The 15,477-nt window shown below is 43.5% G+C and overlaps 1 protein-coding gene across 6 annotated transcripts in view; it reads right to left on the bottom strand.

Moving 5' to 3' along the window:
- Positions 1-15,477, bottom strand: part of CRAMP1 (cramped chromatin regulator homolog 1) — a 65,055-nt gene that overhangs the window by 27,107 nt on the left and 22,471 nt on the right. For all 6 annotated transcript variants that reach the window (XM_019493106.2, XM_014597482.3, XM_059716779.1 and 3 more), the window contains 4 exons: positions 5,948-6,033; positions 4,781-4,904; positions 3,497-3,578; positions 1,201-2,466 (listed from right to left, as the gene is read on the bottom strand). In XM_019493106.2, coding sequence (XP_019348651.1) covers positions 1,201-2,466; positions 3,497-3,578; positions 4,781-4,904; positions 5,948-6,033 — 1,558 coding nt within the window. The remainder of the gene's footprint in view (positions 1-1,200; positions 2,467-3,496; positions 3,579-4,780; positions 4,905-5,947; positions 6,034-15,477) is intronic.

Raw genomic sequence — 15,477 nt, 5'->3', positions numbered from 1 at the left:
ACTGCCACTATCTAATGAGGATCATCTGTGCTCCTTTGCAGAGACTAGGAATCTCTTAGGTTTAGAAGCTAGTATCAGACATTGCTTTTGAAAGGAAAAAAAAACAAGTTTCCACAAGCAACCAAAGGTCAAAGGATTAACTGGCTATTCAGCAGGCATGATTAACAGACACTCTAATTAGAAGACCTTGTGTAAACACTAACTCATCAGATCCCCACCATATGTATGTGGTCTTATCTACTGAATTCTATTGCTTCTTGTGCCTTAACAGAACAATTTATTAAGCTTCAGCTAAATTAAGACTCTCAGAGAGAGCAGAATTTAGTCATAGAATCTTTAACACTGGTGACCATACGCAAGTAGGAAAGAACACAGACTGACCCAAATCACAGGTTAAGTCGGTAGGATCAGCACAGTAGGAAGATTTTTTTCACAAGTAGATGGAGCAGACTGATCCTGAAGTCATTAGATGCAACACAGCATTCACTTTGCCACTTTCAGATTTACTTTCCAAGCTCACTGGTAAACCACTTGCTCCAAATATAATCTTGGAATAAGCAGCATTTAAATTGTTAGTCACATCCTCTGTTCTGTTGTGGTACAATCTCAGGCACCCAAGAGACTTTTTTCCTTGACTTGTTTAAACCATCAAATTAACATTAGTAATCAAAGGTTTACAGTTCCTTCTAAAAGATTAGCTTTTACATGCAGCTAGTGTGATGGCTTCCCTTTAGCGCAACAATAATGACTGTTTATCATTACTGCTATTGAAGCTGAGGATCCATGGCTGAATATTTAAGTTGAAATGGGATAAAAAAAAGGAAGGAGATGCAGCTTTTGGTGGCAGATTCTATTTTGCTTCTATTTACCTGGGATGGAATTTTCTTTCTAAAAACCAAGATCACTATAGAGCTGGGCACTTATTAACAGCAGAAACAATAATAGACCTAGGCTGTTATCCCCCAAATCACATCCTGCACTTTAACATGTATGGCAGGGGCTGGTGGCAATTCAACATTGGTCACAGAAGCTAAACTATCAGTAAGCCAACAGCAGTTTTGTGGCCTGGGGGACAGGCAGCAAAGAGGGGAGTGGTGGCCAGGTTAGAAGTGGCAGCGTACCTTCGGAACAAACTGCACTGGTTTGGCCCACCACTCTTATAAAAAAAGTTGTCAACTCCTAACCTAAGGCATTACTTACTGGTTTGGGGTTGACTTCAGTAGAAATGAGCTTTAAAAGGCAGTTGAGAAGTCTCTGCTTGTGAAAGGGAGTACATGTGGGAACAGCACTGGGTTCAGTTGTTTTCTCCCTGGAATCCTGGGTTTCTGGCTCTAAGACTGACAGCCAGTCATACTCCAGCTGCAGTTTGTTCGGCTTGCCCATCATGAGGTAGACTTCAGCCAGCGTAAGGCTCTCGGAGGTTCTAAGACTCCATCCCTCTTCTCTGACCTGTTGAGCAAGCCGGCTCGGGTCATCTTTGAGAGACTTTGCAGTAGATTGTCCCTGAGATGAAGGTGGAAATGAGGAGCTCAGCTTCTCTTGAGAGTCCTCCATTACTGCATCTGGTAGCTCCTTGGTACTAGCCTCAGGCTGTGGTCCCTGGCAGTGGCTAGCCTGAGTTTCAGATCTGGACGGGCCATTGCTGGGTGATGCTACCCCACCTCTCACCACCTGTGCTGAGCTGGGGTCAGCTGTTTCTGTGCTCCCAGTTGAAAGAGCCACAAGACAAGCGCTCTCAGCTGAGGGAACTAAGTCTTTCTGATGCAGCCTGTCTGCACAAGAACATTTCTCTGGAACAATCAGGTCCTGACAGGACTTCATGTACCGTGGGAAGGGATCAAGCAGAGAGAGTTCTTCCACATCAGGGATCTTGCTGCAGGCACAAGTTGTGCTGCATGATGGTAGCACAATTGCTTCATCACCAACTGGGGCCTCCCGACCCTCAGCACACAATGCCACTGGGATTGACTTTTCAAGACTCTCTCCTGGATCTTGAAGTCCAGAAGGTGGTTTATCAAGAGAGTTTGTGACGCCAAGACTTGGAGCTGCCCCTTCTGCTAGGCCATTCTCTGGGGAGCCATCTTCAGTGCTTGCAGAAACTTCAGCTGAAGGCTGAGAGGTTCTGCCTGGCTCTGTAGTGCTCTCTGCCCTTCCAACACCCTTACCTTCTGTTCCCCGTGGGTATTTTAATTGTCCTCTGGCTGTCCCCTGACCACTTTGTATGCCTAGAATCTGTGCAGGAGGCAATAAGTGAGAGTCTTTTGTGTTCTGTTTGCATTTGCCAGTTTCCTGCCAATGCACTGTGCAGAAAGCTTTAGAGTGAACCACTCTGGCTACCCCAGGGAGTGGGCTCAGTGTACAGTTCTCCCCTGGGAAGAGATGAAGCATCACTTTCTCCTCTGACAAACTGCCTCTTGCTTCTGAGTCTCTGGAGTCTTGAAGTTGCCGTTCCTCTAGTGTTTTACGCTAAATATGCCATGTCAAAGAACATAACAATATACAGAAGAGCTGCAGTATCAGCTGGCCACTTTCCTAGATAGAAGTAGTCTCATTTGTAGTTTGGGCACCTGTGGGATACGTTCTCCACTCAACAGTATAATGTTTTATTATCAGGTTTATACTGATATAATAAAGGCTCCATATATCTCACAAATGCAAGAGCAATTTTCATTCATATTCTATAGCAAGGCCACACTGATCTCTGCTTTACACTTGTGCAGCAGACTAGAAATTACGTAGCAACTGAATTTAAACAAAAAGGAAAGTTTTAGCCAAATAATATGAACATGGAATTCAAATTCAGTTCAGTAGCCCCCATGCTGCACTTGGTTCTTTTGCCATGTGTAAGATGTTCCCTTGGCAATTCTGTAAGGCTTAAGCAATAAAAGATTATATTAAAAACGCCACAAAAGTAAAAAAGCATGAGAAAACTAAAAAGAACAGAAACTAGATGTTAACGGAGGAATAGTCAGTATCTTACATATCTTTATCCCACATGGATCAAAGGTTAAAGGTAGAGCTATCAAAAGTTAATCTTCATGATAAACAATGGGCTTGTATAATGTATAGGTAGCAGCAGCAAGTTTCCATCCCCATTGCCCAACCAATCTTGACCAGTTGAGACTAAGGAAATTAAGTTATATCATCAGTCCCTCCCGACTACACCAGCAGGGCCAACTATGATAGATGATTTTTCAGTGCATAAACCTCTCTGACCATATGGATCAAGTCCACCATTTAAAGGAATAGAAAAATAGTGAGTTTCATATAGAATCAACTATATTTATCAAGGGAGAGCAATAAAGTATTGAGGCAAAGGAAAAATGCTTCCCCATTATCACTAGCTCAGAGAGATGGACCATTTCCCATTAAGGGATCATGAGCTATATTTTAAGTAGGTTTAGACATCAGAGAACTATTGGGACTAGAAGAGGGAGGGAATTTCCCACAAATCATGGCATTCAGAGGAGTTAACCTCTAAAAAGGAAAAGGATACAATGCGCACTTCATGGAGAGCCCACTTCTGCTTCAGGAACTCAATGAGGCTGGAGACCTTCCGATGTAATTCCACTATCATTCTGCACGGGAGAGAACCAATACAAGAGAACACAGGACACAAGTCAGAAGAAACTCAAAACCTAGCCTGCTGCTGGAACAGAATCAAGAGAAGACACAGGCACAGTATAAATTAGGAGCAGAGACTGCAAAAGACATGTCATACAAAGTCATTCATACACCTATGTTTGCATGAACACTCTAACCCTACCCTCAAGAAACAAGAGGTAGTTTGGAAGTAGTTTTAGTGCACAGTGATAACATATAGGATAATTCATAATTTGTGAATGACCTCAAAATTCTCTCAGATAAATATTGCAGAGGTGATCTGAGTTTTCATTTACTTTTGGTCAAGACAGAAGACAGGTGGATAACTGAAGTACTATCCCTAGCAAATAGAACAAATCTGCAATAGCAACTGTGGCATGTAGTGTAAAACTGAAGTAAAGTTTCTCTCCCCACATTTTACCATAATATGTTGGTTGCTACCAAGAGAAAAGAAAATTAACCCCTTCCTAATCTTCCCCCTATCCTCTGCATCAATACCTTGATATCTTTATCCAGGAAATGTAAGTTACTCTGATCTAGAATCAAGGTGACTGCCCCAGGCCCCACACTTTGGCGGGCCCTGCGGAGCTAGGTAGAGCAGCAATGATGCGGAGCTGGGTGGAGCAGCAGTTCCACATCCAGCTGCTCATTACCCCCCACCCCCAGCTGTCAATGGCAGTGGCAGCTTCTTTGGGCCTGTGGGATCAGAGCAGGGGCAGGGCCCCGCATGGGCTGATTTGCCCCAGGCCCCACACCCTGCTCAGGTCGGCTCTGAGAACCAGTACTATGAGCCAGTTGCTCTATCTGCATCCCCTCTGGAAATGTGGCACAAATGGTGCAAAGTATTAATATCTTAAACCCTAGTAAGTCCAGAAACAGCCTGGAGAACTCAAACAAGAACGCAAATTAGAGGGGATATAGCATAATGGTAATCAGAATGATGCAGTTCTAAAGTCTGATGCCACAAGACCTACCACAGTCTGAAACATCGTTAGCCAAAGAAAATGCTTTCAATATCAGCAATTTAGGTCCACTGCTCCTGGATTAGTGAGCGTTTTTATTTAACTCTTTGCAGCCTGCTTGGCAGACAGAATGACGTTCCAAAGGTGCTCCATTCCAAACCCAGACATTCCCTCCCCCATTCTGAAGACCTACTACACATCTTGTCTCTGCTTACCTGAGCCGTGGGTTCTGGGCAAGACTCTGCACCCGAGCCCACGCATGATTATTTCTTGGCTGCAACTCCACAGGCACCTTAAGAGGAAGACGCACTGGCTTCTGATCCTCCTCATCACTAATACCTAAAGGAAAAAGTAGCCCAAAAGCATAGGTCAAAGCAAAGAGCAAAGGTAACTAATGCTCATTGTATAAGTCTATACACAAGCGCAGAGGTTGAACTGATGTACTAGAATTCCAGCATGGCAACTGCTGTGCTCCAGCAGCCTCTTGCATCTCATCTATCAGTGTCCCCATGCTTAAAAATGGTGGTGGGGTGCTTGAACTAAAGCTTGTCAACTAAACAAGCTTTAGTTCAAGTGCCCCTACCACCATTTTTAAGTGTGGGGATGCTGATATAAGAAACGCGGTGGTGCTTTAATTAGAATGGCTCTTGGAGCCACTCTAATCAAAGCACCTTCCCTCCCACTCCCAGAGTATGTATAAAAGTGCCCTCAGTCCAAAATAAAGCTAAGTGCTCAGTCCAAAATCCAGCTAATGATGGAAGCATACTAAGAGTAAGCAGGCAGCTCAGCTTCACCAGAGCTTATTTTCTCAGGCCACCTCCAGTTCTGACAGACCAGCGCTTTCCCTGCATACTGTAGCTCTACTGGAACTTCCAGCTGACTAAGCAGTGTCAAAACAGACAGCTGGAAACAGACTAGGAATTTTTCAAAGTCTTAAAATGCCCTTAGTTTGGCTCATTGAAAACCAAATGAGCCGTATTGAAGTGAAGAGTGTAAACAAGGTCCAAACTGCTCAATACTCATTTGCTGTGTGAAAAAGGCAGCAAACTGCATGAGCAGCAACAGTTTATAGAACAACACAAAGAGAAGAGCTTCTAAAGTGGCAACTTCCTTTACAAACTGGTTTCTTAATTTGCAGGGCACCCTTGGCAACTAGTGCCATATTCAAAGGTTTGTGGAAATGGCTTGTTTCAAAGCAGCACTATTGGCCACACAAGAGAACAGGGCAAAAAGACTAATGGAATGAATCAGAGCCCCCTAAGAACATATGAGATGATGCATACATCTTTGATAGGAGAATTTGCACTAAAACAGGCCTACTCTCACTTGTATGCTTCAGACCATCTGTTGCAATCATTCCCATTCCAGTTTCTCTTACGTACCATCTGGATCACAGAGTTTCTTCAGTGCCCTACACATTGGAGCTTTGATCCGAAGATTTCTCCCTTTGTAGCGAACAGTCGTGGCCCTGAATGTATTTAAAAGAGAAATACTGAGGTGTAACATGAACAGAGCAACGTATACTTGTGCAGGTGAAAATGGTGAATGCATTCATCCCTACATGAATAAGCAGCAGTGCAGGTTCACAGGGGTTTAATTTCAACTTTGCCTTTTGTAGGCTCCTCTCTTCTCCTTCACTGCCAGACTCACAGAAAGCACTGTACCCCAAGGCTGCCTAGCAAAGGAGCAATACCTCAAACACAGGACAGACTCGCATTATGTCATCCCAGAAGCAGATGGCCTTCAGAACCAGGCTTATCATTTTGGGGTGACTATAAAACTGCTTTCCTTTAGTTTCTCCCTTCAACTAAAAAAGCATGCCTCTCTGCACAAGACTCGCCTGCAGATTTTAAAGAGTTTTTAAATTTGGGATAATGCAAAAAATCCTTTTAAAGGCCATCACCAATCCCTGTACTACAGCAAATGAAACCCAGCTGCTTGTGCTGGAGTCTGTGCACAGTAAACATTTATAGTATGCTTAACCTGGCTTTTAACTCCAGCACAACTTTAACAAAAAACTCCTGAGAAGCAAGAACATATATTCTATTTTCCAAATAAGGAAGATATTATTTTAAATGTCTTTTCCCACTTAGACTGGCCACTTCAAAGCAACTGACTGCAATATCCACAACTTATATCATCAAGAAAGGGAATCCAGACCATTTACCAGCTGGCCAGTTGAGGAGAGCCTGTACAGTCTAGGAGGGAGGAAGTAAGAGCCTGTAGGCTGCTCGAACAGTGGGGCCCCACTTTCCTTATAATGTGGGGCAGCAAACCTCACAGGGAGATGGGGATGGAGGATGAGGTGGATTGGGATGTGGATCCTAACCAAAGCTGTTAGAAGAGGCTAACAGGAAGTGGGCTGTAGATACTAAATCAGAGCCAGAAGGGATTCAGTGGATCTGGGTCCGCTCATTCCCTGATGTTTGAACTACCAAGCTGTGGGCTTCAACAACTTCAGAATCTTTTAAAGATGCTACAGCAGATTTTCAGAGTTCACATTTGGCTGCCAGAAGCTAAGGGAGCCCTTTGTACTGGCATCTTCTCCTGATAAACTTTGTTATACAGAAGGAGTGATGGATTCTTTAAACTGGGGGGAGGAGGGGGGGGGAGGGAGCAGGGGGAAGAAGAGATACAACCTCTAAAATAGTAATAAAAAGCCTTGCTTTGAAAGAAAAATCTACTTGTTAGATTTCAAACGATGCTTTCAACCCTCAGTCTGCCCTAGGCTGGCAACCATAAGACTATGCAAGAACTGATATTCCTTACACTGACATGATGTACTATATATTGTTACACAGGCATTGCTACTTCTATCACCTAACTAAAACCTGGATTGTTTAGAATTAGCTATCAGACCCTGTAGTCCACCAAATGCAACATCCAGGCTCTGCAAGTGACCAACACCTGACGTCCAAAAGGAAGATCCAATACACGTACCTGCTACTGAGGAATGGGACTCCTCTTTGACAACTGCAGTAATTACCTTATGCCCAAACCATACCCCCCCACCCCGTTTCTTTTAAAGCAATGGTTTTCAAACTTCCTAAAGTCACAAAACTCTTTCATATCACTACTTCTGCTGCTGAACCCCTACCCCTGGCTCTGCAGATTACACAAGCTGATGTGGAGCCAGGCGACCTACCACCTCCTGGCCTGCCCTGCCATTACTCCCAGTCTCTTTGTGGAACCCTTGATGACCTATCATGGAGCAATTCTGAAAAGCATTTTTTCCAGTGCATATCCACAAACATTACTGATCAGGAAGATGTCAGAGTCCTTTTGAAAGACAATCAAGATCCTTGTAGGTGACATGCAAGTGCTGAGAGTGTGTGTGGGGGGGGGAAGCACAACTCTGCACTGAGCCCCTACACCCCATCCCGCTGCTGGGCGTTGGGTCCAGCCAGGCTGCAGATCCATACCCCGTCACTGGCACAGAAATCATGCTGCTGCCATCACCCCCACTGCTGCCAAGCCCTGGCTCTGGCCAGGCTGCAGTCCCATGCCTTGTGCCCTGCTGTCAGCAGAGAAATCTGGTGGGGCACATGTCGTCCCACGACCCCCACACAACATGTTGCCAATGAAGATCCTGCAACCAAGTTTATTCCATCTGTAACTAGGCCATTGTGTAACATATATAAGGATAAAAATCAGAGGACTGACCCTACATACAAGGAGCAAAATCTAGCTTGCTAACAGGAGGACTGCATTCTGGAAAAGCAAAATACTCCAATAAGAGTGGCTCTATTAGAATCTATCTTGCCTCAGTTTACATGGAAGAGAGCCAAGGTGTTCCCCATTTTCAAAAAAGGGAGGAGGGAGGACCCAGGAAACTATAGGCCTGTTAGTCTTACCTTGGTGCTGGGGAAGCTTTTCGAGAAAATTATGCAGGAGCACATCTGCGAGGGACCAGCAGGGAAGTGTATGCTTAGAGGCAACCAACATGGGTTCATCAGAGGCAGGTCCTGTCAGACCAACCTGGTGGCCTTTTATGATAAGGTCGCTAAATCCTTGGGCACAGGCGTGGCAGTGGACTTAGTCTTTCTGGACTTTAGAAAAGCCTTTGACACAGTCTTTCACCCCATTCTCATTAAAAAATTAGGCGACTGTGGTGTCAATCCCTACAAGGTCAGATGGGTTGCCAACTGGCTGGAGGGCTGCACCCAGAGAGTGGTGGTGGACAGGTCATTTTCGACCTGGAAGGATGTGGGTAGTGAGGTCCCACAGGGCTTGGACGTCAGGCCTGTACTGTTCAACATCTTCATCAGCGACGTGGACAAGGGGGTGAATAGCACCTTGTTCAAATTCGCAAATGACACTAAGATGTGGGGGGAGGTGGGCACACTAGAGGGGAGGGATAAGCTGCAATCAGATCTGGACAGGTTACAGAGGTGGGCGGACGAGAATAGGATGGGTTTCAACACTGACAAGTGCAAGGTACTGGCACCTGGGAAGGAAGAACCAGCAGCACACCTACAGGCTGGGGAACTCCCCTCTTGCCAGCACAGAGGCAGAAAAGGATCTTGGAGTCATTCCTGGCTCAAAGATGAACATGGGCCGCCAATGTGGGGATGCAATCAGAAAGGCTAACTGCACCTTGTCATGCATCCATAGATGCATCACGAGAAGGTCCAAGGAGGTGATCCTCCCCCTCTATGTGACCTTGGTCAGGCCCCAGTTGGAGTACTGAGTCCAGTTCTGGCCGCCGCACTTCAGGAGGGATGTAAGCAACATCGAGAGGGTCCAGAGGAGGGCCATTCGCATGATCAGGGGGCAGCAAGGCAGGTCCTCTGAGGATAGGCTATGGGATCTGAACCTGTTCAGCCTCCACAAGAGGAGGCTGAGAGGGGATCTGGTGGCCATCTATAAACTGGCTAAGGGAGACCAGCAGGCAATGAGAGAGTCTCTGTTCCCCCGAGCACTATGGGGAGTAACAAGGAACAATGGCCATAAGCTGACAGACAGCAGATTCAGGCTGGATGTCAGAAGGCACTACTTCACTGTCAGGGAGGCTAGGATCTGGAACCAACTTCCAAGGGAAGTGGTCCTCGCTCCTACCCTGGGGGTCTTTAAGAGGAGGCTAGACAGACACCTTGCCGGGGTCGTCTGACCCCAGCATTCATTCCTGCCTGTGGCAGGGGGGTCAGACTTGATGATCTGCTCAGGTCCCTTCTGACCCTACTAACTATGAAACTACGGTGAATTAGTTTTGCCTTCAGTAAGTACAGAATACTTTTTCTTGTGCCTGACTTCCCAAGTACATGATCTCAGGCATCCAGTCTTCAAAGTCCCATTGGAGTCTGAAGACCTAGGAGGTTTACAGACATCTCTCCTAGTCACAGCACTACCATCTCAAGGGTGAACAGGTAGCTAAAGGCACCAAAGATTCTACTCTAGGCCCATCAGACAGCATGGCCCTAAAGATCTGGAAGAAGTAAGTAGGCCTGCTGTCAACCACTTGGTAAGTATTAAATTTCTCTAGTCATTACTTATTATTGTTTCTCCTTCCCCAAAAATAGTAACTACAAGCACTTTGCACAGCTTGCAAGGTTGTCTGGTTTCATTAGAACGCCTACAAATGTCCTTGTAGTCTCTGCTACCTCACAATACACAAAAGCAGTCTCTCTCAATGATTCCAGTTATGTACCCTAAAGCCTCCAAACTGCAGCAATAACACTGGATCCCTGGCCATAGTAGACAAAAAGATACCTTAACAAGCCACTGTTTGAATATCCAAAACTTAAAATGCACTGTCTCATGTGCTTGCAAATTAAAAAGTCCTGTTGACCCTACTGGTGCTGGCATCATATGAAATCAATGGCAGGTTGATAAGATATAAGAATGCATATCACAAATATAGGATCTATCATATCTATAATATCTTCTGCATGCACATGTCAAATCTTGACAAGAACAGATGAGAACAATACTTTCATGTAATGCAAATCAGCATCTTGGTAACTATTTCTTAGATACCTTTCTTAATATTCCTTCTTTAATGGAAAACACAGCAGAGTCATAATGTTCTGCATTACACCGCACCTGTATTTATGGCTTGACACAAAGCACCACCCTCAGGGGAAAGTGTCCCACTGAATTTAATTAACTTAGGATGAGGTCTTCAAATCTCAAATATTGTGGGGTCATAAGCTTCTGTAACTATGCTACCTGAGAACTGGTTCCTACACCTATACTTTAGTTAAATAAATCCAAAATTTTCAACTAATTACATCCATAACATGATGTCAGGTGATATCAAAATATTGATAACAGTATTCTTGCATCGTGCAAACTATCAGCTCAGTTTAAGTACTTGATCTTTGTCCAGCTAGGGTGCTTCACGTAAGATTTCTGTGGGTGCATTTACACGTGCATTTTACTGCAGAGGAGACTAATTAGCTCCACAAAGTGTCACCATCTACATGTGCACCAGTATTAAAGTGCAGTAAACTAATTAACTCTGACATAAGATAGTAATGTTGGGACAGTACTATCTTATGGCAGGGTAATTAACTGTGCTGAAACATGTGTAGACACTGACTAGGAATGTAAGTTGTGCCTGGTCAGCCCAGCCAGCCAGGGGCCTGCTCCGCTCCAGCTCAAATTGCTGTCCTAGGTGCACATGTAGACACTGTGCCTGGGAGTAGTTTACTCCAGCTGGAACTGCTCCAGAGTTTACTGCTTTGCATTAACTGCATGTGTAGATGCACCCTGTTTAGGGTACATAGCTTAATAATAATGCCAAGAGAAGAACTGAGCCTAGGGTTCTAAAAATGTATCAATAAGTGTAAACAGATCACTGGAGTTCTACCATCCCCTCTCTGCAATAAGTTAGGAAGCTAGGAAATTGTAATGTTGCACTTTTAAATTTATCATGAAAAAAGAACTTCTAGAAACCTTCAGCAGGAAACTATTTCTTTATTTTTCATTTCCTATCTCTCTAGCAATTTAAAGCATTTAACAATTTTTGCCCATTTATCCATCTCTTAGGTAACTGATCCAAATGACTGATCCATTTTTTGTACTTTTTATTGCATTATAAATTTTGACCATGCTACCTGCAAAGTGTGGTGGAAGTTGTGTCTGCCACATGTAGTTGGCTACATGCCATGCTTTTTGATGAGTTTGTTTACCACCTGCCAGGATGCACCTTGGGCAGTGGGTAACTACCAGCAAGAACTTACAGAAACAGCACACTAGCACTGAACCCATGAATTTGGGTACAAAAAGACAGAAGCATTGTGTTATTTTAGTTACATTTCAATCTCTAGTTCAATCTCTATAAAAAGGTACAGAGACAAAGAACAGAAATACAAACTGGAGGACATAAGAAAAATATGCAAAGTGCAAGAAGGAAAATAGATAAAATAGCTGGCAACCTTAAAGCTGAAGCTCCAAATATTAGGTTACTCTATTATGTGGAACATCTCAGTTTAGAAGCGAGCAATCGCAATGTGGTCCCTAGAGCACAAAGTGTTACCTACGGCAAGCAAATAGTTTTGCAGTTAGAAAGGATGTGAGCAAAACAGCAAAATATATTCATGAATTCACATAGAAATTTACCATCTCTGGCCCTGGATACTACAAAACAAGAACATTTTGGAGTGTTGTTGTCATGAAATACTCTTCATATTTCCCTAAAATCCTTCATATGAAAGAAAGGATATCCCACAAGGCATCTTTTTAGAATGTCTAAGAAAGTTTCCTCTTACTCCCTTTTGGATAAAGTATGATGTGTTTAAAATAATCTAGGAAAGGAGTCTAATGAGTTATTTCAACTTGGAACTAGCCTAAAATTAAATGCAGTTGAAGATGGCAGCTTTAATGGAAACATATGGCACAGCATGGATGGGGGAGGAATAGCTTTATAAATTTAAAAAACTTGAATATATATAAAAAAAAGCTTATTATAAAAGTAGTTGTAGCTTAAAATACCTGCTTCCTGTTTAACTCTTTATTTCTGTTAGCAATATTCTGGATACTTCTAAACTTAAGAAAATAGCAAATGTTTTAAAAGCTAATACTTCACAACATGCTTAAGAATTCTTCATATTCACGAACATAAATGGTATGTTCAGTCTACGGAAACAGAGCCCAGGACATTTGGGACTTTCTTCAGTATAGACTTCAATTTATTTTTTGTGATAAGAGCTTGCTCGTTGGTTATCAAACGCAAATGTTTGAATATATAGCATGCTGTGGTATTGGGATCTAAGTACATGGAAATCAAGAAAAATGAAACTTTGCCCTATGCCAAATCATTCTCATTCTAAACAAATCTAAATGAAGAGATAAACAAAGCCAACCATGCTCTTTCATGCATTGGAAGGTGCATCATGAACAGGTCTAAGGACCCTCTATGCGGCATTGGTAAGACTGCAGCTGGAGTACTGCACCCAGTTCTGGGCACCAAATGTCAAGAGGGATGTGAATAACCTTGAGAGGGTTCAGAGGAGAGCTACTCTTATGGTTAAGGGTCTACAGGTAAGATCCTACAAGGAGAGATTGAGGGACCTAAATCTTTTCAGCCTCAGCAAAAGAAGGCTGAGAGGGGATCTTGTGGCCGTCTACAAGTTCACTGTGGGGAAGGCAGCAGCAAGGAATAGGGGACACTGTTTGCCAGGGTGCCCCTTAGGGTTACTAGGAACAATGGCCATAGGCAATGCATAGGGAGTGTACATGCATCCCCTGAGAGCACGCGCTCTCAGCTTAGCCAATGGGCAGGCTGAGTCCTGGTGGCGGCCTCCCCTCCACGAAGTACCTCTGGCACTTCCGGGCTCAATGTCTGGCCGTGGGGGGACCCCTGGTTGGTGATCGGTCACAGCAGACCCCCTCTCCTGACAGCCATGGCTGCCTGTGGGCAGTCCCTGCTTGCTGCCACCATGCCCCTGCTGCTGCCACCTGCAGGCAGTGACCATGCCCCTCCAGCCTCAGAAGGCATGCGTTGCCTATGACAATGGCCATAAACTGATGGACAGCAGATTTAGATGCGACATTAGGAAATGATTCTTTATGGTGAAGGTTGCCAAAATCTGGAATGGCCTTCCAAGGGAGGTGATGCTGTCCCCTACCTTGGAGGTCTTTAAAAGAAGACTAGACAAAAGAAGACTAGACAAGCACCTAGCTGGGGTCATCTGACCCCAGAGCTCTTTCCTGCCAGGGCAAGGGGTCGGACTTGATGATCTACTAAGGTCTTTTCCGACCCTAAAAATCTATGAAATCTATGAAATCATACCTATGCAGAGATGCATTAGTAGTACAGACATGAGCACAAAAAACAAACAAAGCTTACTTGTGCTATTAGCAGTTTCTCAAATTATTCAAATTATCTGATTTGTATTCGAAACAGATGTTTTAACGTTTCACTATTTAAGGTGCTTAGCTTGTTTTACATTTTTTCTGTGTATACAATGAGCATGCATTCATGTACTTACCAGCTACTATTACTGTAGTAACTAAAGGACTTTATAATTTCTAACATACTTATCCTCTCAACATTATTTTAAGGGGAACTGATAAAGAGAGAGTGACTTGTTCAAAGTAACACAGAAAGCCAATGGCATAAAAGGTATTTGAAACCAGGCCTCCTGCACATTAGGGTAGCATTCAAAACAGTGAACCATCTCCCTAACAGAACATTCAGTTTCTCTTTCTGGTTCTGAAAAACCAGCACAAGATTACAGTGGTGGGTTTATAAACACAGTCAGCAAAGTTTTAAGTCACTATGGGTGCTTGCAGATGCTAGGGAAAAAAAGACACTTTAATTTAAAACTTGGCACATTCCTGCACTGAGCCCCACATATATCCAGAAGAGACAGTGAGTTACTTCAATCTGGCTTGCTTGACATCTGTAAAGATCAGGTGCTTTAGTGGTGCTTTTTTTAGCACCACTATCTAATGGCTGATTGAATCAACTTTAGCTAAAAGTGCCAAAAAGCCCCACTAAAATGCTCAATCTTTACAGATGCTGAAAAGCTGGGTTGGAGTAACGCGTGACTTCTTGTGGTAAAGTGTGGTATTTGTTTTTTTTAATGTCTGCAAGCAGCAAAAAAGTATAGAGAAGTATGGTTGGAAGGGACCTCCTGAGGCCATCTAATTTAGCCCCCTGCCTCAAGCAGGATCATCCCTATCCAAACCACCCCACACAAATCCCTGTCTAACCTATTACTAAAACTGCACAATCAACCCTGTTGCCCAACTACAAGGCATAGCACCCTACCTGTCACAGATAAAGCAGGGAGACAACAGTAAACAGTATTCTGCTGATGCAAGGGTGGTTAAAATATGCTTGAGAGATTCAAGGAGGAGGGTCAGGACCCCAACGCAGAGGAAGGCAAAAAGTCCCACAGTCTGTATCAATCTGACCATGAATTAGTCTCCCTCCACAAAATACCTTTTCATTTAAATTTTAAAAGTTTGTAAAACCATTTGTACAGAGTTTGGGCTTTTTAACCATTTAATTTAACAAAGCCTAAGGTATGGGCTTAAATATACCAGATTTAACAATTCTGGTACAAGCTGTTACACAAACCTCTTATTTCATGTTGACACATCATTACATTATCCCAAGACACAATGTTTGTGCTATGTGAACCGATAAAAAAAGGAAGTCTGAGTAGAGTAGAAAGATAATACAAATTCCAACAATTATTAACAATACACCCAGAATATTGATTCTGCCAGCTGTCTCTAAAACAGTTGATGTAGCTAGGGTTGTGAGGAAGATATCAAACCCGATGGACCACTGGGTTGAACTAATGCAGCACACAATTCCCGTGTTCCCTCAGGATTGATAAGCACCTATGTTTTGACCTATTTTATGGACCCCTGCTGATTCAGGCTGCAGTCAGCAGTTAACTAAAAGCCTTATAATTGCTCAATTCTAAATATTTCTGGTATTTCTAAGATGAGT

The sequence above is a fragment of the Alligator mississippiensis genome, chromosome 13, assembly GCF_030867095.1.
Source record: "Alligator mississippiensis isolate rAllMis1 chromosome 13, rAllMis1, whole genome shotgun sequence".
NCBI classification, from domain to species: Eukaryota; Metazoa; Chordata; order Crocodylia; family Alligatoridae; genus Alligator; species Alligator mississippiensis.
This window is presented reverse-complemented; position numbering and strand designations above follow the sequence as displayed.